The sequence below is a fragment of the Chrysemys picta genome, chromosome 12 (genome assembly GCF_011386835.1).
Source record: "Chrysemys picta bellii isolate R12L10 chromosome 12, ASM1138683v2, whole genome shotgun sequence".
NCBI lineage: Eukaryota > Metazoa > Chordata > Testudines > Emydidae > Chrysemys > Chrysemys picta.
Window position 1 is genome coordinate 55,317,004 of NC_088802.1, and position 25,473 is coordinate 55,342,476.

At 47.0% G+C, this 25,473-nt stretch overlaps 1 protein-coding gene across 6 annotated transcripts in view; it reads right to left on the reverse strand.

Annotated features, from left to right (window-relative positions):
• The window catches only part of BAIAP2 (BAR/IMD domain containing adaptor protein 2), an 83,557-nt gene that overhangs the window by 22,053 nt on the left and 36,031 nt on the right, over positions 1-25,473 (reverse strand). For all 6 annotated transcript variants that reach the window (XR_010591936.1, XM_065563762.1, XM_065563765.1 and 3 more), the window contains exons 4-7: positions 21,822-21,883; positions 20,943-21,014; positions 20,019-20,156; positions 386-538 (exon numbers count right to left, since the gene is read on the reverse strand). Coding sequence is in view for 5 of the 6 variants with exons in the window: in XM_065563762.1 (XP_065419834.1) it covers positions 386-538; positions 20,019-20,156; positions 20,943-21,014; positions 21,822-21,883 (425 nt within the window). In the remaining variant the exon portion in view is untranslated. The remainder of the gene's footprint in view (positions 1-385; positions 539-20,018; positions 20,157-20,942; positions 21,015-21,821; positions 21,884-25,473) is intronic.

A 25,473-nucleotide genomic window follows, 5' to 3' on the forward strand; every position in this document is an offset into this window, starting at 1 on the left:
GCTGAAAACTAAAAGCATCACCACCTCACAGAGATGAGATTGTGGCTTACACAGCCCAGGAAAAAAAAAAAAAAAAAAAAAAAAAAAGACACATACAGGCACACGTGCAGTACCCTGATCAGCGTGCATTCCTGTCCCGTCTGCCCGAACCACAGGGGACTTGTCTGTCATTAGCATAAACTGTAGAGATTCACCCAGTCTGTTTGAAGGTCCCTGGTTCCAACCCAGCACCAGTCAAAGGGCAGCCATCACAGAGCACCCAACCAAAACCATTTGACAGCCCTCGTGTGATCACTGCCCATACTGATGGGAGCACTTGGACCTCTTTGGAGGGTCTCCTATCCAGAGGCGGCTTCACAGGCTGATTAACATGGTGGTTGCTCACCTTGGCGTGGTAGGAGATGGTGTTCTTAGCCACAGCACACTGCTTCTCTACCAGGAAGCAGAACCGTCTCCTCTCCTCTGTGAGCGCTGTCTTATAGCCATCAGAGACGTGGTTTTCTAGCTCACCTTGTTTGTTGCTGATCGCATCGATGTACTAGGGAAAGAAGACAAGCGAGCAGGTTATTGGAAGCAGGGGCGGCTCTATGTATTTTGCCCCCCCAAGCATGGCAGTCAGGCGGCTTTTGGCGGCACGCCTGCAGGAGGTCTGCCGGTCCCGCGCCTTCGGCATACTCGCCGCTGAATTGCTGCCGAAGCAGCGGGCCCTCCCACAGGCATACCGCCAAAGGCAGCCTGACTCCCGCCCTCACGGCGACTGGCAGGCCACCCCCCGCGGCTTGCCGCCCCAGGCACGCGCTTGGTACGCTGGTGCCTGGAGCCGCCCCTGATTGGAAGGGGCACGTGGTTAATCTCTGCACACCCAGCACTGCGTGATTACCTGCGCCTCAATGGACGTTTGAAAAATGTCACCTGCAAACCCACAACAAGACAGAAGTTCTTTTGGGTACAAATCCTGTGCATTGCCATGCCTGGATATTTGCTCCAAGAAATAAATGCAGCATTAACCTGTACGTCTCTTCGCTTCTCCCACTAGAGAGAACATTATTGAAATACTCCACACACAACTCTTACAATTTTGTTTGGATTTAAAATTTGCCTGCAAGCACAGAACATTTATATGCATGCACACACACACACACACACACACGTGGGGGTGGGGGTGTGTGCGCACGTGGGGCGTTTGTGTGCACATCCACGTGTGTGCGTGCGCACGCATCCCTCCCAACCATCCTTTACTCATCCGAACTCCCCCACACAAAGTTACTGACTCAGAACGTGGGCTTCGAAAGTCGTGTGGGTGGCTGGGGGGACGGCAGAGCCGAACTGCCTTGCAGCTGCCCTCTCAAACACCCACACCTGGGTAGAGCTAATGCTCTCAGACCGTACACACTGCCTCTGCTGCTTAAACCCTGCTGGCTTTATGCTGATCGGAATCATGACACTTCCATTTGCAACAGCATCCGAGAGCGCTCTCCTTCCAAGCAAACCATGGGCAGTATTGTTATCACACACACACACACCCTCAGAGTGATCAACACAAGAAGCTACAGAAGAGAGACCGGGGAGAGGCTGGTGAGCAAGACAAGAGCTGTTCCCTTCCCCTTATGCCTCACCTGCCCCCTCCCCAAATCCCTCTTGTGCTCACCGCAGCCCCAGAGGCAGGAATCTGGCATCCCCTTTCTCTGGGGCCGATCTAGAAAATGCATTGAAAAACTAAATGAAACCCATGAGCACAAAATCATTTCTGGCCACCTCTTTCTCCAGCAATGTCCAAGCGCAGACTCCATAATCTGCCCTGAACGGCTCCCGTAACGCATGCTGCCTGGCCAGCCGATCTGTCACTAGATAGACTACTGGCAAGAGCTCACTGAACTCTACTGCCCCGTACCTCAGAAGATCAGCAGTAGGGCAGCTGAGTCAGTAGGCCTTGCGCAGGGTTCCCTATGGAAAGACAGATGCCAATACTCACCCCTCTATTCGCATTTGCATCAAACACACACACAAACCTTCAGCAAATCAGACTATTCTGCAATCATCCCATTTTGCTTTTGCTACTTAGCCCTCAGGTCCGTAGCTTCTGCACGTGAACTGCACGCAAGCGACACAAAAATCAGCCAGGCCCACTCTGGCCCAGCACCACGTATAGCTCGGTCTTTCACCTTCACCAGTTCCTCTCTAACTGGGTGAGTTTTGTGCTGGGGGAAGAAGCCACCAAGACAATAGCAACCTCCACCTGCCCAAAACATCCGTGGGCTCAGCAAGGGCAACTGAAGCTTCCTGATCAAAACAAGCGGGATGACCTCTGGGACCCGAGAAGAGTTGCACAAGCCACGCCCACGGATGGCTTCCATCCCCAGCAAGCCCAACGGGGGTGCTTCTTAGTAACAATTGTTATGGAGGATTCTGAGACAGACGCCTCAGTCGGTTACCAGCTGGGCTCAGGCCACAAATTCTCTTTCCACAGGACCCCAAGCAGTGTGACCATCTGTCAATTCGGGCTGAATTCAAAAAACAGACCAGCTAGACTGGAGAGGTTCTGAATTCCTTCACCTTCTCCTCAGCAGCTACCAACACATTTATGAACCTGCTATTCGCTTCTCAGGCCGTTTGTGCCAATGCCCCGTTTCAGGATTCCTTTGTCCTTCAGAATGCTTCTCTACACTTCAAGCGATAGAGCATCAGCCTTACAAAGCATTGCGCCACATCTACGCGTCCTCAGCCTCGTATCTTTCAAATCACATCCAAGAGAAACACTTCTCCCCTTCTGAAGAGCACTTGTAGCTTGAGAGAGAAGGTGGGGGAGGTAATCTCTTTTCTGGGGCCCACTGCTGCTGGTGAGAGAGAGACAGACAAGCTTTTGAGCTTTGCACAGAGCTCTTCTTCGGGTCTGGGAAAGGTACTCAGGCCTGGTCTACACTAGGAAAATCCACACCCCTGAGTAACGCAGTTAAACCGACCTAATCCCTGGTGTAGACAGTGCTAGGGCAATGGGACAATTCTCCCGTCCATCTAGCTACCACCTCTCAGGGAGGTGGATACTTATGCCAACCAGAGAACCAATCCCATCAGTATAGGTAACAGGGCAGCTGCGCCACTGAAGCATTAAATGTACACAAGCCCTCAGGGTGTCCCAGCTAAATCCAAGAGGGAACAGATTAATTAGCATAAGTAGTTAACACATTGCAAGGGGCCACTCAAGGTGAGTGGCCAGTGAACACCCAGACCTGAAGAAGAACTCTGGGTAAGTTCTGGTCTCTCTCCCCAACTGAAGTGATATTATCATCCGCACCTTGTCTCTCCACTATGCTGGGACTGACATGGCTATAACACCACTGCATACTTGTAACTTTGAGCGACATAAGAACGGCCAGACTGGGTCAGACCAAAGGTCCATCTAGCCCAGTGTCCTGTCCTCTGACAGTGGCCAATGCCAGGTACCCCAGAGAGAATGAACAGCACAGGGAATCAAGTGATCCATCCCGTCGCCCATTCCCTGCTCCTGGTGAACAGAGGCTAGACACCCTCCCTGCCCATCCTGGCTAACAGCCATTGATGGACCGATTCTCCATGAACTGGGCTGGTTCTTTTTTGAACCCTGTTATACTCTTGGCCTTCACAATATCCTCTGGCAAGGAGTTCCACAGGTTAACTGTGCACTGTGTGAAAAATACTTCCTTTTGTTTTAAGCCTGCTGCCTATTCATTTCATTTGGTGACTTAGTTCTTATGTTATGAGAAGGAGTAAATAACACTTCCTTATTTACTTTCTCCAGACCTGTCATGATTTTATAGACCTCTGTCATATCCTCCCTCAGTCGTCTCTTTTCCAAGCTGAAGTCCCCGTCTTATTACTCTCTCCTCATACGGAAGTCATTCCATACCCCTCATCATTTTTGTGAAATAAATGTTCCATGTAAAGGGAGGGTTCAATACTACATATGCTCCATTTCCGCCTTGCAGGGAAGGCGATCTCCGACTTGTCATGACCAGCTTTACAGTCTAGCCCAAATTAAATGAGGTTGTGGACAAAGTTCCCCTGGAAGAGAACCAAATATGGAATTTTTCCACCCCCCCCACCATTTTCTGCCTCTTTCTCACTGAATATGGAGCAAGTCACAGTAGTTTTAGGTATCTGCTCTCAGAACAAAAATGGGATGAAATGCAGGGGAAATAAAAAACAGACACCAAGATTAAGTGACTTGCCCAAATCCACAGAGCAAGCCCATGTCAGAGCTGGGATTAGCATTCGGAAATCCTGGCTCTCAGTCCTGTGTTCTGATCATGCCTCCTCAAGACCAAATCCTTGGGGAATCCTGCTTTTTGCACACAGGAGAGTCTTCTGGCTAGTTTGACCTGGATCTCCCCCACAGGCACCAAGCAGACAGCAGTGAAAAGGAAGGAAAAAAACCAAACCTGTTCTGCACCCAGAAACTGCATTAAAAAAACACCACACACTTCAAAAACAATTCCCAGTCTTCCCCACTACTCTAGCCAGCCCGTGTGTTTTGAAACCTACATAACAGTGTTCTGTGCACACTATGAAACAAGCTCACCCAATGCGTTTGCAGAATGCAGCAGGTAGGCTCCAATTGATCGGAAAAGGCTGTCAGCATCATATGGTGTCAAGTATCAGAGGGGTAGCCGTGTTAGTCTGAATCTGTAAAAAGCAACAGAGGGTCCTGTGGCACCTTTAAGGCTGTTAGTCTTAAAGGTGCCACAGGGACCCTCTGTTGCCTTTTAGCATCATATGAGTGGATAAAGGGAGGGGAAAAAAGGAAGCATCTTACCATTGTATTGGCTTAGTGCAGGAGGTGTTTCATGGGGCATGCCAGAAGATCAAACACCCACTATTTGTTCTCCCCATGAATGGGCTCAGAGGGCAACCTCCAAGACACAATCTCAAGTCTTTGTGAATGATTGCGGTGCTTCACAAACCCTGCAGGGGCTGCCTGGGCATCAGGGGAGGAATTTAGGGAGAGAAGGGGCACAGAAACCCTCTGTAATAGAGTAACGTCCCACTACCTCAAAAAACACTACGGACTGACAACTCAGGAAAGTGTTTCTGGGTTTCTAGGTTGATAGAGAGCCTTCAAATAACTTTCCCCTCATTCCGGTATAGGCACCAGCTAAAATATGCACAAGGAACAAAGATGACCTAATTAGCAATGTGAGCACTTCATCGCTGCACCAAGGGAGCAAAGAATATTAGATGGGAGAGGAATTCTGTTTTAAAATAGCTTTCACTTAAGGCCTGGAGTCATGGAGACCAGAACTTGTGTTGAAGGAAGCTGCAGCTTTGCTAGGGTGACCAGATGTCCTGATTTCATAGGGACAGTCCCAATATTTGGGGTTTTGTCTTATATAGGCACCTATTATCCCCCAACCCCCACCCCGATTTTTCATACTTGCTGTCTGGTCACCCTGAGCTTTGCTCCCAGGGTGAGGGAGGGAAGGGAAATAAGGAAGAGTAAAACCTTGCAAGTCACAAAAACTGGACAGCCTCACAAGACACAGAATTATCCCTGAAAATTGGTGACTAATCCCAATTAGCCTAGGAGCTCTCTCCACTTAAAGCACTGCAAACTGCCTCCATTGTTCTCCAGGTGGGGGAGGGAGGCACTCACAGCCAAGCCAGCAAGGTGAAAGCCATCATCTATGCAGAGAGCACAGGAGGCTGCCCTAAAAAGGAGGCACTGCCCACGTGAATCATTCCCGGAACAGCAGCCATTCTTCCAGCCTACAGCTTTAACTCTTGGGCTGCTGGAATCTGTTACAAGACAACACCTGTAAGAGATTCTGCTAGAAACACAAGCAAAGTCTGTTTAGCAAATCAAGAGAAGTACCCTCAGTAGAGCTTACTGAATATTTATAACAAACAATTAACTCTTGTGTGGTGCTCTGAGTTGACGGACCAGGTTTTCCCCTCCCTGTAAGCAGCTCATACCTAGGAGGAATAAGGACAAATATATCCTGGTGGGAGATTATGTAACAGAGGAAGAAAAAAAACACAGCGGTGCAGGCTGGAAGCAACCATCATCACTAACACAAGACGACTGGAGATTGCAAGATTTTAGACCAATAAATTCATCCCAGATGCTGGCACAAAAGTTAACAAATTAAGGCTAGAGGTATATAAAAATATAAATGTTAAGAAGGATCAAAAAAATCCTTGAGACAAACACTAATTCCGAGCAGAGAGTGATCAATTTATAGTCAGTGCAGGCAAAATAGCAGATGTCATATTTGGATTTCACTAAAGCATTCAATCATCATGTATTGTTACTGCGTAAATTAATTCAAATGATGTTGGATAGAAACAATTCCATGAAAAACTAGCTAAGAGTGAAAACCAAGGGCAACGCTAATCAGCAATGTATTGAGTTGTACTGCAGGAATCCACATCAGGGTCCCTCTTTAATAAATGACTGAAAGGAGAGAGTGTGAACCACGTTAATGAAATCTCCCAGGGATGGAAGTTGGGAGGAGTTGCAAACGCCCATGAGGACTAAAGGGGACCTGGCAAACAAAACAATTTGGCTTGGAAAAAAAAAATCACAAGCTAAGGGCTAGTCTACACTAGCAGCTCTTTAACGTGGCTCGTGTAGTCACGGCAGAGCGCTGGGAGATCGTGCTCTAAAAACCCACCTCCACAAGAGGCATAGCTCCCAGCACTGGGGCACTGTTTACATTGGCGCTTTACAGCCCTGAAACTTGCTGTGCTCCAGGGGGATGTTTTTTCACACCCCAGAGAGAGAAAGTTGCGGCGCTGTACGTTGCCAGTGTAGACAAGCCCGGATACATCTTGGGGAAAACAACCACCACTCCTCAGCAGAGGGAAGCCAGTAACACCGCAGGAGACTGCTAGACTGACGGGTTTACAATGGGCTGTGGCAGCAGAAATGGCTAATGCAATTCTGGGCTGCATACACAAATGCATCCCATCATGAGTAGGGAGGGAACAGTCAATCTATAGCTCTGGTGGGAACATACCCGGAACACTCGTTTTTTGGAAACAGACTCTAAAGACCAAGCAGGGAGATCGGAGTGATAGATGAAGGAATTGGAAGGATTCAGAGAGCTAAGGGACTACCATGATGTGAGAACATGGAAACCACCTACGAGGTTTTGAAAAGCGTGAGCTCCAAAAGCAGAGGATTTATTTAAAGGTGGCACAAAGGGGAATAATTAGAAGTAATGAGATAAAAATTCAGAAACTGAAAAGCAAGGCTGATTACCAGGGAAAGCTTCCTGTTAGTGAGACCCATCAGCCTCCTAATCATTTTTGTTGCCCTTCACTGGACTCTCTCCAATTTGTCCACATTCTTTCTGTAGTGGGGGACCCCAAACTAGACACAGAACTCCAGATGAGGCCTCACCAATGCTGAATAGAGGGGAATGATCATGTCCCTTGATCTGCTAGCAGTGCTCCTACTAATACACCCCAAAATGCCGTTAGCCTTCTTGGCAACAAGGGCACACTGACTCAGATCCAGCTTCTTGTCCACTAACTCCTAGGTCCTTTTCTGCAGAACTGCTGCCTAGCCACTTGGTCCCTAGTCTGTAGCAGTGCATGGGATTCTTCCGTCACAAGTGCAGGACTCTGATGAGGTTCAACAAGAACAAGTGCAGATTTCTTTTGGCCCAATCCTCTAATTTGTCTAGGTCCCCTCTGTATCCTATCCCTACCCTCCAGTATAACCAATGCATCAGCTGAGTGACAAGGGGCAACAGGCTACTTACTGGAGTTGCTGCCTTTTGAATGAGAAGAGAGCGCACTCAGCTAGTCAGTAACAGATCTGCATTTGAGGCTCAGTCCTGAAAGTCTCTCCCGCACACTGGCCGCAAGCCACTAAAGCGCATGTGTAGCTCCACTGAAGTCAAGACTTCAGAGAAAGGTTTTGGCACTCAATTATACATGCAGAGTTCCCGCATATCTACTAGCATGCTGGTGAGTCCATCATTATTTTAACATATGACATTTTAGGGGGCTTGTATGTTTTGTTTTGAAGAATGATCTGGAGATACTAACATCTCTCTCCAAGACACACAAGCAGCTAGCAGACCTCAGGCTGTGAAATGAGCCAAAGATGCTCTTAACCCTCTCCTTTGTATGGTAAGCAAATCAACCTTCCTCCTGGATTGGAGAACGCCTGCAAGTGGGTTTCCATGGAAGCCACACCACATTTCATTTTCTTTTGCAAAGAAACAATCCCTCTAGAACAGTCAGTCACTCTCAAACTTTTGTACTGGTGACCCCTTTCACCTAGCAAGCCTCTGAGTGCAATCTCTCTCCCCGCCCCCCCCCTTTATAAATTAAAAAACAAAACAAAACAAAAAAAAACCACTTTTTTGGACATTTAACACCATTATAAATGCTGGAGGCAAAGTAGGGTTTGGGGGGAGGCTGACAGCTCGTGACCCCCCATGAAATAACCTCATGACCCCCTGAGTGGTCCCAACCCCCAGTTTCAGAACCCCAACTCCAGAAAGCCATGAGGTTCTGAACATGGACCTATGAATATGCAAACACCTTATTTCATAAACACTGTCCTACCACATTAGCACACTTAAATCTGTAAGGGGAAATCCCCTCAGAATGCTCTTGGCACAGTACTCCCTTAGTAGTCAGCCCCCCACTCTTTGGGAGGAGACTGGGATAAGTAGTTGCGAGATACACAGCACTGACCCCCTATTCAGGTGGGTCTCAGCAATGGAGATGGAAAAGAATAGCCGTAATTTTACTCACTGAATTCTGCAATAATATTCAACTTAACTGACAGTTTTCCCCCATTTGTGCATTTGAGACAGACTGCAAATATCACAGTATTTGGGGATTATTCCTAAATGCCTTTATTCACCAAAGAGCATTCAAAACGACTATGCTAATGCAAGTTAACCTGCAGAGACTTCGGCCTCTTCCTGCCACCCCTCTGCACTGGGTGCAACCCCCCATTCGGATTCACTGCGTCGTCGCTTCATTGACATGCCCCCAAAACGCCTCTCTTCCACACTTGTCCTCTAGAAGTGATGCCAGAGTGAATCCCTGCACTGAGCTAGCCATGTTCTCTCTGATAATTCCCCCCTCACCAGCCTACTGCAGGTGACCCCCCAACTGGCATTTAGGTTGTAAGCGTTTTCAGGCAGGGACCATGAAGCACCCACTGCATCTTGGGAGGCTAGGTAACAGGAACAAAACAAGACTGAGACGAAGGGGCTTCACATCAGTAGATCTCAAAGCCCTTCACAATCTTCATGTATTTATCCTGTGATGCAGGGCAAGGCTGTTTTCCCATTGTCCAGATGGGAAGAGAGTCAGAGAGGTGCTAAGGGACTTTGTCCAAGGTGTCTCAGAACAGGCGATCTCAGGCAGAGCAGGGAACCTACTCCCAGTTTCCCAAGTCCTAGGCCAGTGCCCCAATCACTCAGCCATCTTCCCTCTCTAAGGAACAGCCCATTTATTTTTACTCAGGACGTAATGCACACTGCCTTATTACCTCCTTGCGTCGCACGATGCCCTGAACCTGTGCCCAGTGGGACAACAAGAGGTACTGGTCACACTTCCGGTTTGTCAAGCCCACTTCGCCACTACCACCACCGAGGCACCATCTTACTAGTCTGCGCTCTGCCCATCTCTTCCTTCACACCCCGGCCAGCGCCTTGCCACCCCCCTGAGGATTCCCTTCCCCTTGTTCTGTTCTATCTCAGTGTGCTCAGAGTCAGGTTCCCAGCCACTTACGTCCCCATTTCAGTTCACAAATCTCTTGTTAAACAAACTGTTCATCTGCTGTAAAGGCCCAACAGACCCACCCCAAGGTAAGACACGACTGACATTCTCTCTGCATGAAACACTCTGCAGAGTGAGCAGAGATGTGTGGCTGGTTATTGCACTAGCTGAAGCGTATCCAATGGGAAATGTGCACAGGCAATTCTAACACACAAAGCTAATAAATCGATCATTGCTAAAAGTCAGGCCTCCTGTTTCATTCCTCCATGATCTAGGGTCTTTTCTCATTACATTTCCTCTCACAGGACTGTTCTTCAGGGTAGAAACCTCGTTTTCTTACTTCTCTGTAAAGTGCCACGCACAAATGACATTAAATAAAATGCAAAGAACAGAAACCAGTTGCTCTCTTCAGCTGACTATGTGGGCGTTTTGAGATCAGCCACTTAAAACAACTCCACAATAGAGAACATCTAGGATCGGTCTTTGTGAACTAGCAGCATGCAGAGCCATTTTTCTACTGAAGGACACATTTCAAAGTTATCCCAAACCTGAGCAGAAATGAACTGTAAGGGCAGTTTCCAGGAGACTAATTTGGGGCATCTCAGCTCAGAGGGGAAAAAAAAAAATCACTCAGTGCTGGAAGTGTTTAACAGTGGCTTACAGCTTTGCTAAACTACACTGCAGAGCTCAAAGACCTGTGCTTGCTAAGGCCTAGACCTTAGTGATGAAAGACTGGTGGTCTATGGCTGGAGCAGCTGGGTAACTGACTAAAAAGGAGAGTAGAGTAGAGCCGGTTCCTCCTCTCACTGTCCCGCCTTTTACGAGCAACTCACCAATTAGAGACCTTGAAACAAGCGCAGCAAATACCTTGATTGGTCACGGTTCCTCTAGCACGGAGTCACGGGCTCACTACCAGAAACAGCCTGAGAGTCAGGGGCTTCTCCGAGGCCCAGAACATCGAGAACTGGGCTGGAAGTTTTACACCAGGCTCTCATGAGGTTTCCAGGACCCTTTGCTTCCGGTCAGTGCTTCCACCCAATGGTGTGTTTGGCTGTTTCAGGAGCTGGCTATAACTAGGAACTGCAGCGGCAAGAACTCAGAAAAACCTTCAGTACAAGAGGTGGGGAGAGAGTTTTAGGTGGAGCTAACGGCTGATATTTATTAAATTTAAACCTCATCTCCCAGCCCTAATTTGAACAGGTACAGAAGAGAAACAAGTCTGACCAATGAGATAAGGCCAGAGAAACACAACCTATGAGCAAAAGGCTGGGAACCTGCACTGGAGAGATTTTAATTGGGCTCCCTTTTTATTCTCCCTCCGGTGATTGTACTCAGCACTTCAAGAAATCGAGCCGGATTCATTTTTAGTGTTTTAAACTTCATGTCAATTATTCAGCGCCTCCTCCGAGCTTTGACATAATTCTTTTTATTGGTCTTTATATAAAAGCTGGTGGCCTCATTACAGCAAAGTCCTTATCAATTAGGATTGCCTGACCTATAACTAAAATTATTTCTCCTTATGGGAATATCAAAGTGAGGCTTCAATTACAAAACCTTTATGAAAACTACAAGCTATTTGACCCAATGGCATTTCAAGTGTTCAGAAAGGAGAAGAGTATGCGTATGTACCTGAAGGCACTAGATACCTGGCCCAGGAGTTCTACTCCAATCACGTATCAGTGTAACTTAACCTACCCTTTACATAAGGCTGCTGCTGCCTGTGTCCCCTCCCCTCCCGTCCCCCCACACGGAGCGACCGGAATAACCTAAGTACGAATGAAAACCTTGCAACATTAGCAAGTCCCCTGGCTGGAAGAAGTCTGTTGTACTCCTATACTGTTCTTGCCAATGCAATATAAAGAGGATGGGTGAAGTCTCTAAGAACAGGCAACTGTCACAGTTCCAGGATGAGTTGTACCTTTGACCCCTTAGCCAGTCTCTCTGTGAGCACCCTTCCAAGAGGCAGGCCCAGCACCTGCACTTCTTTCAGAGTGAAAACCTGCCGTTCACCCCACTTTTAGACTGGGTCTCCAGGTTACAGCACCCTTGTTTCCTCAGCAGGTCCAACTGGGTTTCTTCTAGGAGCTACAGACAGTAGTAAATGCAGCGACATTGAGTAAGTTGTTCAAAACAAGTATTATTTATCCATAGGAACACAGCAGTCAGAGAAGAGGGTTAAAATAATGAAAGGCATATTATATATTTTTAAACTTAGCCTTTCCTGCAAGACTTAAGTGGGTTGACTTACCCCTGGTATCCCACTGTCCTGAGGACTGGGTTACAGTCAGTTTCTCAGGAGACACTACCTACCCCTCAGCTTCAGGGCTGAGATTTAAACTGTTATCAAGTTTTGTTCAAGGATCCCCCTCCCACCCCATTCTTGGATTCTCCTCTCCCCCAGTTATCAGCCCACCTGCTGAGACCTTCAAAGGTTTTGATACCTGTATTGTTGAAATCTGAGCTTCAATTTCAAACCCATTAGGATGGTATGGTTGTTGGTTGCTTTACAGGGAAGAGGTCAGAATATTTAGCACAACTACAAAAAGAGCTTTCAAAATAAATTCTTTGATTTCTGCTTTTCTGATGTTGCAAATCACACAGAAGCCTACCTGGCTGAACCAACATTGGGGGTGGGTGTGGGGGGTGGGAAATCAACTTAGGGCAGTGGTCCCCACATTTTTTCTGTCATGCTCCCCCCCCACCCCCATAATGGAATCCGTCTGCAGCCTGAGGCTGGGGTGCTGGGAGCAGAGGCCAGAGCAGGGCTGGATGGCACTTCCTCCCCACCCTCCATGGAGCATGACCCCTGCACCGCCATGCCCCCCTGAACATTTCTCTGTGTCCTCCTGGGGGGTGCTCCCCACAGTTTGGGGAGCACTGATTTAGGGGGAGCATTGATATTCAGCAAGTCAATAAAAGTGATCCCAGAAACGGATAGTGTTTTCAGACTCAACTGTACTAGACTCAGATTTAAGATTCGTTACCCAAAGCAACTGTGCTTCAAAACTAAAGAGACAGACAGATATTGAGCAATCAGCTAATGCAACATATTAAATAGTGATAACCAGGACAGAAGATCATCAATACACAAGTCAACAACTAGCCACACTAGGAGTTGCTTGTAGGTGCCAACACCATAACGTGCAAGCAGAGCTTTTCCCATTGAAAATCATATGATGCTTCTGCCACTTAGCTACATTAATCTTCAGAGTCCCTCCCTCACCCACTAAACATTCTAGTGAAGGAAGCAAGCATGACAGGAGAGCTCACACTTCAGCTGGAACATTCAGACAGGCAGGTGATCGCTCAGGCAAGGATTAGCTCGGTCCTGGCATCCAAGCTGTTCAGAGAGAAGGGGCTTTACCAGCTCTGCTTTGGGCTCATTTGGAAGTGAACACTGACATATCCACTTTAGCGGAGTCCTGCGAGCAAGCCTGTCTGTGTCTGCTTGATCAAGCCTCACCTCAAATCCCTATTCTTCCCAGAGATAGAAAACGTACAACTTCCCACATACAAGATAAACAGCAAAACAAAGTCTGAATGCCTGATCCGGATTAGCCACTGATCTTTCCCTTTGTGAAAGGGAGAATAAAAGCAGGAGTTCGCCAGAAGAATCACAGGTGAGATGAGGGATACTTGTTTGGCCTCAATTCCATTAGCCAATCTGACATAGCGGGCAACTCTTAAGCCATTTCAAAGATTAGATTCATCATGGCCTTGCTCTGCCACACGGTATGCCAGAAACCAAACAGCTTCAGGAGTCTTATTTGTCTAGTCCTGGACACATCCTAGTTAGACGTGGAAAGGATGTGCTGGAGGGTCTTGGACGGCTGCGATAGTGGGGGTGGGGGTGGAGGGAATGGAACAGGAAGAAGTCAAACACATTTTGAGCCTATTCACAGAGCAGCCACTAGTCCTATCCTCCTGGGGCACGGACTTAAGCTTCAGTTTAATTTCAGGACAAAATGGCTGTAATTCAGCAAACCAAGAAACGGCACAGAAGAGCAATTACACTTCCTGTAGTTCTAAATACGAGAACAGAGAACACTGCATAAGTTCTGAATCCCTAAACAGTCACTTGTGTTTAAGTGATACGATACTTAAAAAAAAAAAAAAAACTTGAGGACTCCTAGATTTTTTTTTTATGGAATAGAATGACTTTTCTGTAACTGCCAGGATATTTTTGCAACAGCAACTTCTCTCACTACAAAACAAACTCATCTGCAACACACACTGGCTCAGTGAAGCATGGCTCCACCTTACTAGAGTCTCTAGAAGTACATCCTCAAAGCCCCAAGTTGGTTGGTTTTAGAAGACAACAACCACACAGACAGTGCTAAGCCAGGGTATAAAACACCCCAAAAAAACTCAAAAGTTGGCAGCATCTGAGCCAAATGCCAATTCCTCTGCCAAGAAACAAGTGGTTCTCTAGTTGAAATAAGCAGAGTTGTCAGAGAGATCAGATATTTGTGGAACCAGACTGGATGTCTGTGTGACATCAGTAGCTGTTCAGCAGAGAATTCAGAGCTGCCAATAAAGCGGGGATTCTTCACTTCCAATGCTGGCAAGTTTTTCCATCCTCTGTACCCCCGGCAAGAGGTTTCCTCCTCAAACCAGCTGCTCTTTAGATACAGGAAGTCAGTCGAGATCAGCTGAAGAGGAAAAAGAGAAAACAGACGATGGTGGAGCTCCAGTCCTGAGCATGGCAAGCCCTTGTGCTAAGCCAACACAAGAAACAAGAGTAGAAGAGTTCTGGGTGGGGACAAGGCCCAGACCCAGGATGACTACACCTGACATGCAGCCCGCATGAAACTGCTGTAGGGTTGTGTTACATGGTTCCACTCCACATACTAAATCAAAAGCTATGCCACTTCCTATTGCCAAGCCACATCCTCACACCAGACCTCTGCTATCCGAGGAACAAGACATTTCCATTCCTCCACACGCGATTCTCCACAGGGTGCTGTACGTTGTCCTTCTCCCAGGGCTCGCTGGATTTCAACATTTATCCCAAGTTTTCCAGTGAGCATTTATGGCAAGAGTCCACTTGAGCCTACGGCAGTTCGGGCATCCTGGGCCAGCAAAGGGGCTTAGCTGTTTTGCTAATGCTGCCCAAAAATCATGCTTTCAAATCCACCGTAAAGAAAAGGGGGAAAAGAGTTTTAAGAGTGGCCCAAAAGAGTTTGCTCTTTTTTGCTTTTTTCTTTTGAGGACATGAAGCCCCAACACACTGAGCAGCACAGCACAGAGAAATCAGCACCACTTGGTCAAATTCGGCAATGCCAACTTTTTATTTTAATCCAGAAAAACCCAGCAATCCAGCAGTTTTCACAGCTCTTTTTAAGCTTAAAAACCATTGTAAGGTTTTTCCAAAGAGATAAGCTCTTCCTAAACTCCTACTGTAGAAAGATTAAGTGCTTGAAAGATTGATCCGGTTTCTTTCCCTTTACCCAAAACAAGTCACGCTAACAGAACTAACCTACATCTCTCCTACTTTGTGTCAAGAACATCAAAGGCTGAGTTAAGGGAGCGTCTGTGAATAGTCACCCTCTCTCTCTCGTATGGCTGAGAGATGCAGATGGAGGAGGAGAAGAGGAGAATTCATTTTAGCTAACTTGGAGGTGTACATCATAGGCGGGGGAATCCCTGCAAAAATAAGGACCATGCAGTCTCTAGGTGCTTAGATGACTCAGAGGAGATAAAGGAGCAGTGGCAAGATTTTAGTTCTCTTGTCCATACGGGCAACATTCGTGAGCAAGCAATAGCTAATTGCCAATCTTGGTGCCTTGGGTTTTCCTGCATCTAAAGATATCCTTGCCCACTGGTCTACCATTCCTTCTCTTTCAGCTGGCAATTGAGAAATATGTTGCAAGGAAGCAGATATTCAGAAGTGATTTAAAAATCTTTAAATTAAAAGTTCATTTGCTCATCAAGTCTTCAAGCAGGATAAGCTAGTAAACAGGACTTCTCTGCATGTTTTATTATATCAATACACTTTAGATTGGCTTTTAAAATTGGCTTCGTAAACAATCTCAGGTGGATACAAGAATGTGTGCTAGAACTCAGGGTGCTGGGGGTGTGGCAGCACCCCTGGGCTTCAAGTGGTTCCCAACATACACAGGGTTCACAGTTTTGTTAAATGGCTCTCAGCGGCCCCACTATCAAAACGCCACTGGATAAATGATGCCTTAGGACAGATTAGTAAAAACTCAATACGCAGCATTTTAAACAAGCACAAGAATTATTTCTGGAAGCTTGAGATAAGAATGCTGATAAACACTTCCAGTTTTTCCCTTCAGTGATCTTTCTGCTCCACGCTGTTAACAGAATAACTCCCTCACCGAGTTTTAGTACAATTACAAAAGTGTAGTCTCCCCTATATAACCTTCATTCTAATTAGCTGGTGAGTACTTCACATCTGCTTTTCAGTACAGAGAACTTCAATAAACCTAGGCTGAGGAGTTGTTACCTATGTTTAGGTCAGCTTAGGTAAAAAGAGAACATTTAGGAAGTATGATCTCATTCAAATAACCTTTGGGTAACTCTGATCCCAGGGGCAACATGGCTGCTGAAAGTTTTGCATTTGAGACAGGAGCTAGCAAGTCATCTGGCCGGTGGGTTAATTTTGCCTAACAGGAATGTGCCATTGATGCTGTATTTACTTCATAGCCGTGGCTAGAACTAACCGAGAGAGACAAGCAGAAAGAGCATTTTAAGCCAGAAGGTGTTTACAGATCCATGGATTAATTGCTTGCTTAAACTTGCACTGCTCCCAGATGTGTTGCAGGTGAGGCTTGAATCGGAGGTCAGTGACTTCCGCAAGAAATTAACTCATGCTATGAATACAGTCCTTAACCCCCTAAGCAACCCACCCCGTCAATACACCTGGTGCCACAATTCAGGTTCGATGTCCATTGCTGTCAATAGAAGGTGCAATAAAAACCTCACCGCACCAAGTCTCAGAGTCTGGGTCGATTGCCTCAGGTTCGCGGGGCTCAGGCTGTAGGACTAAAAATTGCAGCATAGATGTTTGGGCTTGAGATGGAGCCTTGACTGAAACCCTGTGAGGAGGGTGGGTCTCCGAGCCCAGGCTCCAGCCCAAGTGTCTACCCTGCACTGTTTAGCCTATCCCTCCCCCAGCCCAAACCTGGGTCAGCTGACCTGGGCCTGCCAGGGGCATGCTGCAGGTCTTTTACTGCAACGTAGGACATACCCAGGAGAGTAATTCCTGATGCTCTGCATATGTCAGCAATGCCTTCTCAGAACTCTTTGTGGGATACATTGAAATGAAATATTATCCCCCATTTATCCCTGCCTGGAAATCCTGAAGCTTTAGCCTTTTAAAATGTGCATATAAAAAAACCCAAAGAAAACCACGCTCCTCTCCAAGACACAAACTGCTGTGCACGGCTGTTCTTGAGAGAAGAGTGAGAGTCTCTCTGCCTAGGGACTCAAATGCAGCAGTCTCAGGAGGGTGCAATCAAAATCGGATTAGAAAACGGTATGCAGTTTTCAAGTATGCTTGAATCAAAAGTCACTATTTAGGTAAGTTTTTTGCTGTCTTAACGAAAAACGCCTCGAGTGTGTACAAGCTGTCGTACCAAAGGGAGTGGAGGGGGAGAAATGGATAGGAATTTAAAGCCAGGAGGCTACAGAAAATATTTCAGCAGAATGCGATCCAGAGGGAGATGTGTCCGACACTGGAAATTCACTGATCAGAGAAGAGTCAATCTCCGTCAATTCAAGGAGACAGAATTAATGAATGCACTGGCTGAATGGTTAAGGTGCTGGACTAAAAGGCTACTTCCAATTCACCCTGCTGCAGAATGGGTATCCGATCCCATCAGGTTAGAGCAGTCAAAGGTGGTTGGACGGGATGCTGGGCAAAGGATTCCATCGTTTGCCGCTGGCTGTGAAACTGACTTGGGTCTGCCCAATGAGCCCAATTGACTTTGGACTCTTATACAATGCTTTTCATCAGTAGATCTCAACGCACTTTGCAAACCTGAACATCATTTGCCAGTTTAGAGAGAGCAGAGAAAAGTGAAGTGATTTGCCCAGGATCTAATGGCCAACTGAAGAGCCAGGTCTCCCAATTTCCAGTCCCATGTTCTATCTTCTGGACCATGCTGCCTCCTTCTCTCCCTAGGGGTGCTCAGCTCATGGGAGACAGGAAAACAGGGAGCCATTATCAAAGGGGCTTCCGCGTTTGGGCTGCCACTGGGAAGTGATGCGTGAAGGGCAAAACAACATCCTATCTAGGGTAAGAATAGTAAGAGGCCAATATGGTTCCAGCAGGGGGCTCTTTAAATGACCTGAAAAATCAAAAAGGAATCCTATGAGTGGAAACATGGACCAATTGCTAAGGAGGAGTACAAAAGAACAGCACAAGCATATAGGGATAAAACCAGAAAGACTAAGGTACAAGAGAAGTTACACCTAGCAAGGCACACAAAAGGCAATATGAAGGGGGTCTACAAATACGTTAGGAGTAAGAGAAAGCCAAAGGGTCCTCTACCTAGCGAGGAAGAAGAGCTACACATGGAGGACATCAAGGAGAAGTATGAAGTATTTAATGTCTGATTTGCTTCAGAGTTAATTGTGACCAGATATTCAGCACAAGTATTATTAACAACAAGAGGGGAGGAACACAAGCCAAAATAGGGAAAGAACAGGTGAAAGATGCATTCAAGTTGGCAGGGCTTGATGAAATCCATCCTACGGTACTTAAGGAACTAGCTGAAGTGATCATGAAACCATTAGCAACCATCTTTGAGAACTCTTGGAGGAGGAGTGAGGTCCCCGAGTACAGGAGAAGGGCAAACACAGTATTTATCTTTAGAAAGGGGAACAAAGAGGATCTGGGGAATTACAGACCAGTCAGCCTAACTTCCATACCTGGAAAGATACTGGAACAAAATTATCAATCAATCAATCTGCGAACCCCTAGAGAATAATAGGATTAGAAGGAGTAGCTAACATGGAACTGTCAAGAATAAAACATGCCAAACCAACCTAATTTTCTTCTTTGATTGGGTTACTGACCTAGCCGGGCGGAAGTGGGGGGGAGGAGGGGGAAAGAGAGAGAAGAGAAACGGTAGACATGCTATACCTTGATTTTAGTAAGGCTTCTGACACAGTCCCACATGACACACTAATAAGCAAGCTAGGGAAATGTGTCCAACTGAAATTACTATAAGGTGGGTGTACATCTGGTTAACAGACCAACCTCAAAGAGCAGTTATCAATGGTTCGCTGTCCAACTAGGAGGCCATATCTAGTGGCATGCACAGGGGTCTGTCCTGGGTCCAGTACTGTTCAATATTTTCATTAATGACTTGGATAATGGAGTGGAGCATATGCTTATAAAATTTGTGCATGACACGAAGCTGGGAGGGGTTGCAAGCACCTTGGGACGACCAGATTAGCATTCAAAACAACCTTGACAAATTGGAGAATTTATCTGAAATTAACAAGATGAAATTCAATAAAGTACAAAGTACTACACTTAAGAAAAAAAAAAGTCAAACGCACAACTACAAAATGGGAAATAACCGGCTAGGTGATCGTACTGCAAAAAGGATCTGGGAGTTATAGTGCATCACAAATTGAATAGGAGTCACCAATGGTGATGGAGTTGTGAAAAAGGCTAATATTCTGGGGTGCATTAACCAGAGGGTCGTTTGCAAGACAAGAGGTAACTGTCCTGCTGTACTCAGCGCTGGGAGGCCTCAGCTGTAGTACTGTGTCCAGTTCAGGGTACCACGCTTCAAGAAAGATAGACAAATCGGAAAGTGTTCAGAGGAGAGCAACAAAAGTGAAAAAAGGTTTAGAAAACCGGATCTATGAGGCCAAGTTACAAAAATGGGCAGCTTTAGTCTTGAGAAAAGATGACTGGGGGGCGGCGGGGGAGATATTTGATAACAGTTTTCATATATGTCCTTGTCCACTGAAGGCAGGACATTGCTTAATCTGCAGCAAGGGAGATTTAGGTTAAATATTAGGAAAAACTTTCTAACCATGAAGAAAGCTAAGCTCCGCAATAGGCTTTTAAGGGAGGTTGTGGAATCCCCATCACTTTAAGAACCAGTTGGACAAACACTTGTCAGGTATGGTCTAGGTATACCATACTCGGTATACAGGCGGCTGGACTAGACGACTGCTCGAGGTCCCTCCCAGCCCCACATTTCTATGATCCTATGAACTTAGCAACCAATGGAGTACTCCGTAAGGCCCATTTCAGTCAGTACCTCTGAGGGTATTGACAGCAGACTACCAGCCAACAGTCCTACCTGCAGCTCCTTGTCCGAGTACTTCTGAGGGTTTTTGCTCCCTTGGCTCTTCTTCCGAAGTTTTTTCAGCTCTGCCTGGCACTTCTCTAGCGCGTCCCCTTTGCTCCTTTGCTCAGTCTGGTATTTCTTCAACGCAGCCTGAATATAAAAACAGGGGGAAGCGCTGAACAGCTGAAACAATGGCTCAGCAGATCAGCTGAGGTTTTCTGCTCCTAATGAGCATGGTTTACATTCTCCTTGTAGCAAAGGCCTCTACCACCTCATTCCTGAGGCAAGAGGCATGTTTTAGAACACTCGCATGTTTAAAAGGCAACTGTGCAGCCATCCTCCGGGAGACGAGGGAACACCAGATTCCCAATGACCCAGAAAGCAGAAATATCAGCACGTTGGTGGTTTCACGGTGGACTACCAATTAAGAAAAAAAAAAAAAAGGATCGCTCTCCTCTTTAAAAACAGCAGTCACTAGCAGCAATGAGAGTTAGACTGCATGCTCTTAGAGCCGGGAGCGCAGGATGACTGGAAAGCACCTGCATATTCTGGACACTACCACAACGCAAAGAAATAGTCATTCATCATTAGTATCAGTTCATGTACATTATACAGAAAAGGTTAAGTGCAGCCATCACAGGGTTGAGATGGTTGAAGCCCACAGGTTTTAGAGCACTGGAGTATTTTTTGCTAAAAATCTGCAACATGGTGAGAGGCTGGTCTTCAACTCCTGCAACTGTATTCAGGATGACATGAAGGTAAATCGGATCCCAAACAAGCAGAGTCAAGGTGGGACACTTGCACCCCCATATTGACTAGGAGAAGCTTGGAATGCTGGTGGAGAAGGCAGTGGCAAAGAGAAAGTCAAAAGAAGAGCTGGGAACATGCTCGTATTGTTTAATATATTAAACTAAAAAAGAGTTCTGATTTACTTACACTTAGATACCTGGAATCCAGTTCTACTTTCTGCTCCAGTTGCGTCAGTAGCTCGTTGTGAAAAGACTTCAGCTTGAAGACAAAAAAAGTACATATTCTAGCAAACACTGACCTGGCCTTGAATCCAAATACAAAAGGAGAGCATGAGTGTGCGATGCAGAGGACAGTTTCATGAGGAAGAGACGAGGGGCTGTCTGCAAAGTAGGATGTATGCAGGCAACAGAAAGCTGATGGAGAGCAGTGGATGAAACAAGACAGAGCGTGAAGACAGACAGATAGTGGATACAGCACAGAAAGAGGCACATTAACATTAGGGCAGCCAATTGGCTATGGAAAAACAGGTGTATAATTGGCTACATAAAGGAAGAGAGGCTGATGGTCTGAGAGAAACGGATGGAAGCCCATATGGTGAAAGACCCAATAGGAGAGGCTGGACATCAGCAGGATAACAACCAAGTTTTAGATAAAGTCAGTCTATGTGGATAGGAAACTGAAACCCATTTTGTTCCCTGATCTCAACACTGGAGGACTTTGATGCTAACTGGCTCTGCGTGAAGTAGATTTGTTGAATAGCTGGCACTTTTGTCCAGACAATACCATTTGCACAAGTGCTCTCTAGACATCCTAATGGTTTTTTTTGATCCTCCCTGTACAATTTATTCTTTTATTCAGTCAGGGTTTGCCAAGTGAGGTTTTTACTCCTAGCTAAATGCTTGGCGATTATTTCACGCATCCCCTCTGTGCAGTACTGTGGTTGCATTTCCACACTGAAATGCAGCTAAAGGCCAACAAATTGCTGAGACCCCTGCTGTTCCCCCGATGTATTTGGCCCATCCAGACTCCTCTAGAGAACGGGTCTGCAAGCTGTACAGTACTTACCATCTCTTCCAACTGATTTTGAATCTGCCTGTGAACTTCTGCCATCTGGAAGAGAACATCCCCTAGAAAGACAAGAAACAGAAGGAGAGGGTTTTAAAGACACTCAGCTCTCTGTAGACCTCACGCACACCGATGCAGCTGGGGAGGATGGGGGCATTCGTCTCAACAAGACTGAAGGAATGAGAGATCAGACTAAGTGCTCTGCAGTTTGAGTTTACAGAATAAGCTCAGGGCTCTTGGGCATTCATGGAGTGTGTTTACATCAGATGCTCATTTAAGTCTCAAGCATGCAGATGTTTAGCTAGGAGGTTTGGAAACCTACCTGCTGCCTCTTCTGATTATGCAACGCAATAAAAGGAGGGGGGGAAAGGAAGCAGCAGCAGCATGAGCAGAGCACCCTGGAACCCTGCATACGTGCGAACTGTCCATACCGGAAGAGTCTCCCCACACTGGAAGCATAGTTCTGCTTGCTACAGCCAGCACGATGAGCACACGCCCGCTAGTGCAATCCCATTCCTGAGTCAGCACTGAACCTGTTCCCCAGCATGGCACTAGAGGGTGCTGTGGAGCTGAAGGTTCTAGCTTTTGGACAAGTCAGGATACAGAGATCCCCACCACTCGTGGTCATTAGGGATCCCCTCGACACTTACTCCAGGTGTCTAGTCATTAGCCCTGGTGTCCTGGCCAAAGTTCAGACTGGACAATTCTATTCCGCATGCCTTCCCCCCCCCCCCCCAGTGTAGTTCAACAGGGAAGTTCTTCCTCACTTTCAAAGACTGGAGCATACAGTAGGGGTGACAGAATGGGTGCTGCATTCTGCCCCGGCCGAGAATGCACTGCAGTGGGGAGTAACCCACTCCCTTCTTTCTATAGCCAGGCACGGGTTTTCTGAAGTACTCGAAGATCCCTCAGGATAAGAGGCAATATGCCAGCCCCCCGTGGACGCGTTAGCGACAGAATAAAAGGAACACCTGCGAGAGCCAGTCTCCACTATAAAAAAAAATATGGAACAGATGTAATTTGAGGAGAGGAGTTTCTTCAGTCCTAGAAGCAGATGAGGTCTGGTCAGAGGAACATACCACATGGGAACGAAAATACCAATTCACAGAAATCCAGCAGCATCAAGGGCAGCAAGTAAGAGCCTACGTAATGGGCCTGGAGAGGCTGCTCAAAGCCCCATGATGCAAAGGTGGCACAGCTACCGTCAAGGAAAAACTTTGAAGGGGGGGGGGGGGCGGCGGGAAGAGGAGAAACACCACACACCCAAGTGCAGGAACAGTAGCCATAGTTACAGCAACTAATCCCAGCTCAGCCCTGCGTTTCTCACAGCAAGCATAGCCATTTTGAACCGGAGGAGCGACGCAGTTAGGAACTATTTTACTCTAATTCCTCTCAGCTGTCACCCCTCTCCAGCCCCTTCCTGCTCCAGAGGACAGGACTGCCACTCTGGGCTCTCCCACCGCTTGGCAGTGGCAGCTCTGTGGGGACCCACCTGAATGCAGGTGAATGGAGTTTCTCCTCTGACAGGAGTTCTCTGAGCTTCCAGCCTCTTATATTTTACAGGGCAAGTGTCAGGGTCCCACTGAACTCACCCTGGCCACAGCGCTACTCAAGACAACACGCTGCTGACACTCAGGGCTGCCAAATGGCTCTTTCTGGATTATAACCCCCCTCCCAATACACGGTGCTGGGAATCGCACATGGCAACAACGGATGTTCCAAATAACCCCGCAGGCCGATGGAGTCTCTTTCACGCAGCATTGGTTAATTCTGCTCTGCTCAGCACCTCACAGCCAGGCTGCAAGCGTCTGTCTAATAAAGGGAATGTAACAAAAACAAAAAGAGTCCTCACTAAAGATCATTCCCAGCAGAGCACCTCTGAGATCCCGGTGCAGTGACTGGCAGCACACGCCCTGTCTTATACAGGACCAACCTCAGACAGCTCAGTAATGCCACAGAAGCGACATCAGAGTGGGAAGAGCAGGCACAATCTCATCTCACAGGCCACACAGGTGCCCAAATTAAACATGCTAAAAAAGGGGCTAAGAACCACATAAGTGTTTAAGACAGGGGTCTGACTTAAATCCACAACAGGCTGCAATTATGGAATTAAGGCTACCGCTCTGGCCAGCCATTGGACTGGGTCTAGGCTTGACAGGGGCGGAGACCCATGCATTTTGCGTATTGTACCCTGGTGTGCAGCAACATGAACTGGGGTGGGGGAGGAAGGCCTGGCTTTTGTGGGCTGAATTTATTTGCACTTCCTCTCAAAGCATTTTCCCCAACATTAAAAAGTTACCACCACTGAGATCCAATCCCTTATGTTATTATCATCATCATCATCAAGTAGATGGTGGATAACAATCTTATCTACTTATGGCTCAATTGGGTAGGATTATTTATAACTGCACCTTTGGGAGTTGGCAAAGCAGGCATCCAATGCGGATGTGCCGACAGGCATTAAGCAAAGCCGCAGGGACAGCCGAACTGGATTGGGGGAGTGGGTGGGAGAGGAAGCCCAGTTTGGATTCCCCCATTTGAAACTTCACAGGACTCTGGCGTTTTGGGGAAAGCAAGCTTGTCTACAACCTGGTTCTGAGTCATCATCTCAGCCCATGCTCTTCTCCACAGGTAGATGGAAGGATCAGAACCTAGAGAACACACACATGGGCTGTTCTAGCCAATGAGCCGGCAGAGCCTCACCACAAGGCACCTTGCAGAGCAGTGTAAAAGTTCAATAAGAAGCTAGGCAACCTTTAATGCTCTCACGGTCAGCTGTTCCCATCACAAATCTCTGCAATGAGTAGTTTCATGCATGAAAGGGAAGGTCTGGGCAGAAGGTTAACACTACAAAATCTACAGGAAATTGCTCTCCGGTTGAGAGGTGAAAGTTAAATGGTTCTCTCTATAGGGAGGCCAAGAAAAATGATGCAATGTTATAACTCAGCTGTGATTTCTTCCACTGACAATGCATGAATACGTGTATTTTTATCTTCAAAGCACTCTGCTAACACTAACCCTCACACAACCACCTCCATTTCACAGGGAGCCAGGCGACGTCTCCAACATCACAGGAGGAAGCGTTCACGTCAGAATCATAAGTGGAACTTGGGACTGTCTGGTTTACACCACGCCTTTTGCTGCATTGTGCGAGGGCAGATGTTCTCAAAGGGTGTACAAACGTTCAAACACCAACCTTTCAGAGAACCAGCGAGAACCGTCTCTGCTCCAAGAAGTTTGCAGTCTAATTCAGAAAAATGAAAGGGCCCATCCCAAGCACTAGAGGGAGAGGTAACACCACCCCCACCCCCTTGGACCTCTCAAGACACATACTTTAAACCCAAGCCTAGAGACTTCTCCTGGCAAAGATTTTAAATCTTGGTTTACAGTTTCCTTTCCACATCAAACTCTTTGCCCCTTGCTAGACCAATGCCCTCGGAGTACTGGCGAAAAGTCAGGACACGTGGCACAAAGGAGTAGCTCTCCTCACCCAACAGCAGCAGCATCACAGACCCGGGCAACATGCTAGACATTTATTCTACCAGAACGCGAGCCATTCCCAGCAGCTCCCCAATCCAGGCTTCCTCCAGCATGGCCACAGGGATACTAGCAGCAGATAAAATGCACTTCTAAACCTCAACTAGCCTCTCCG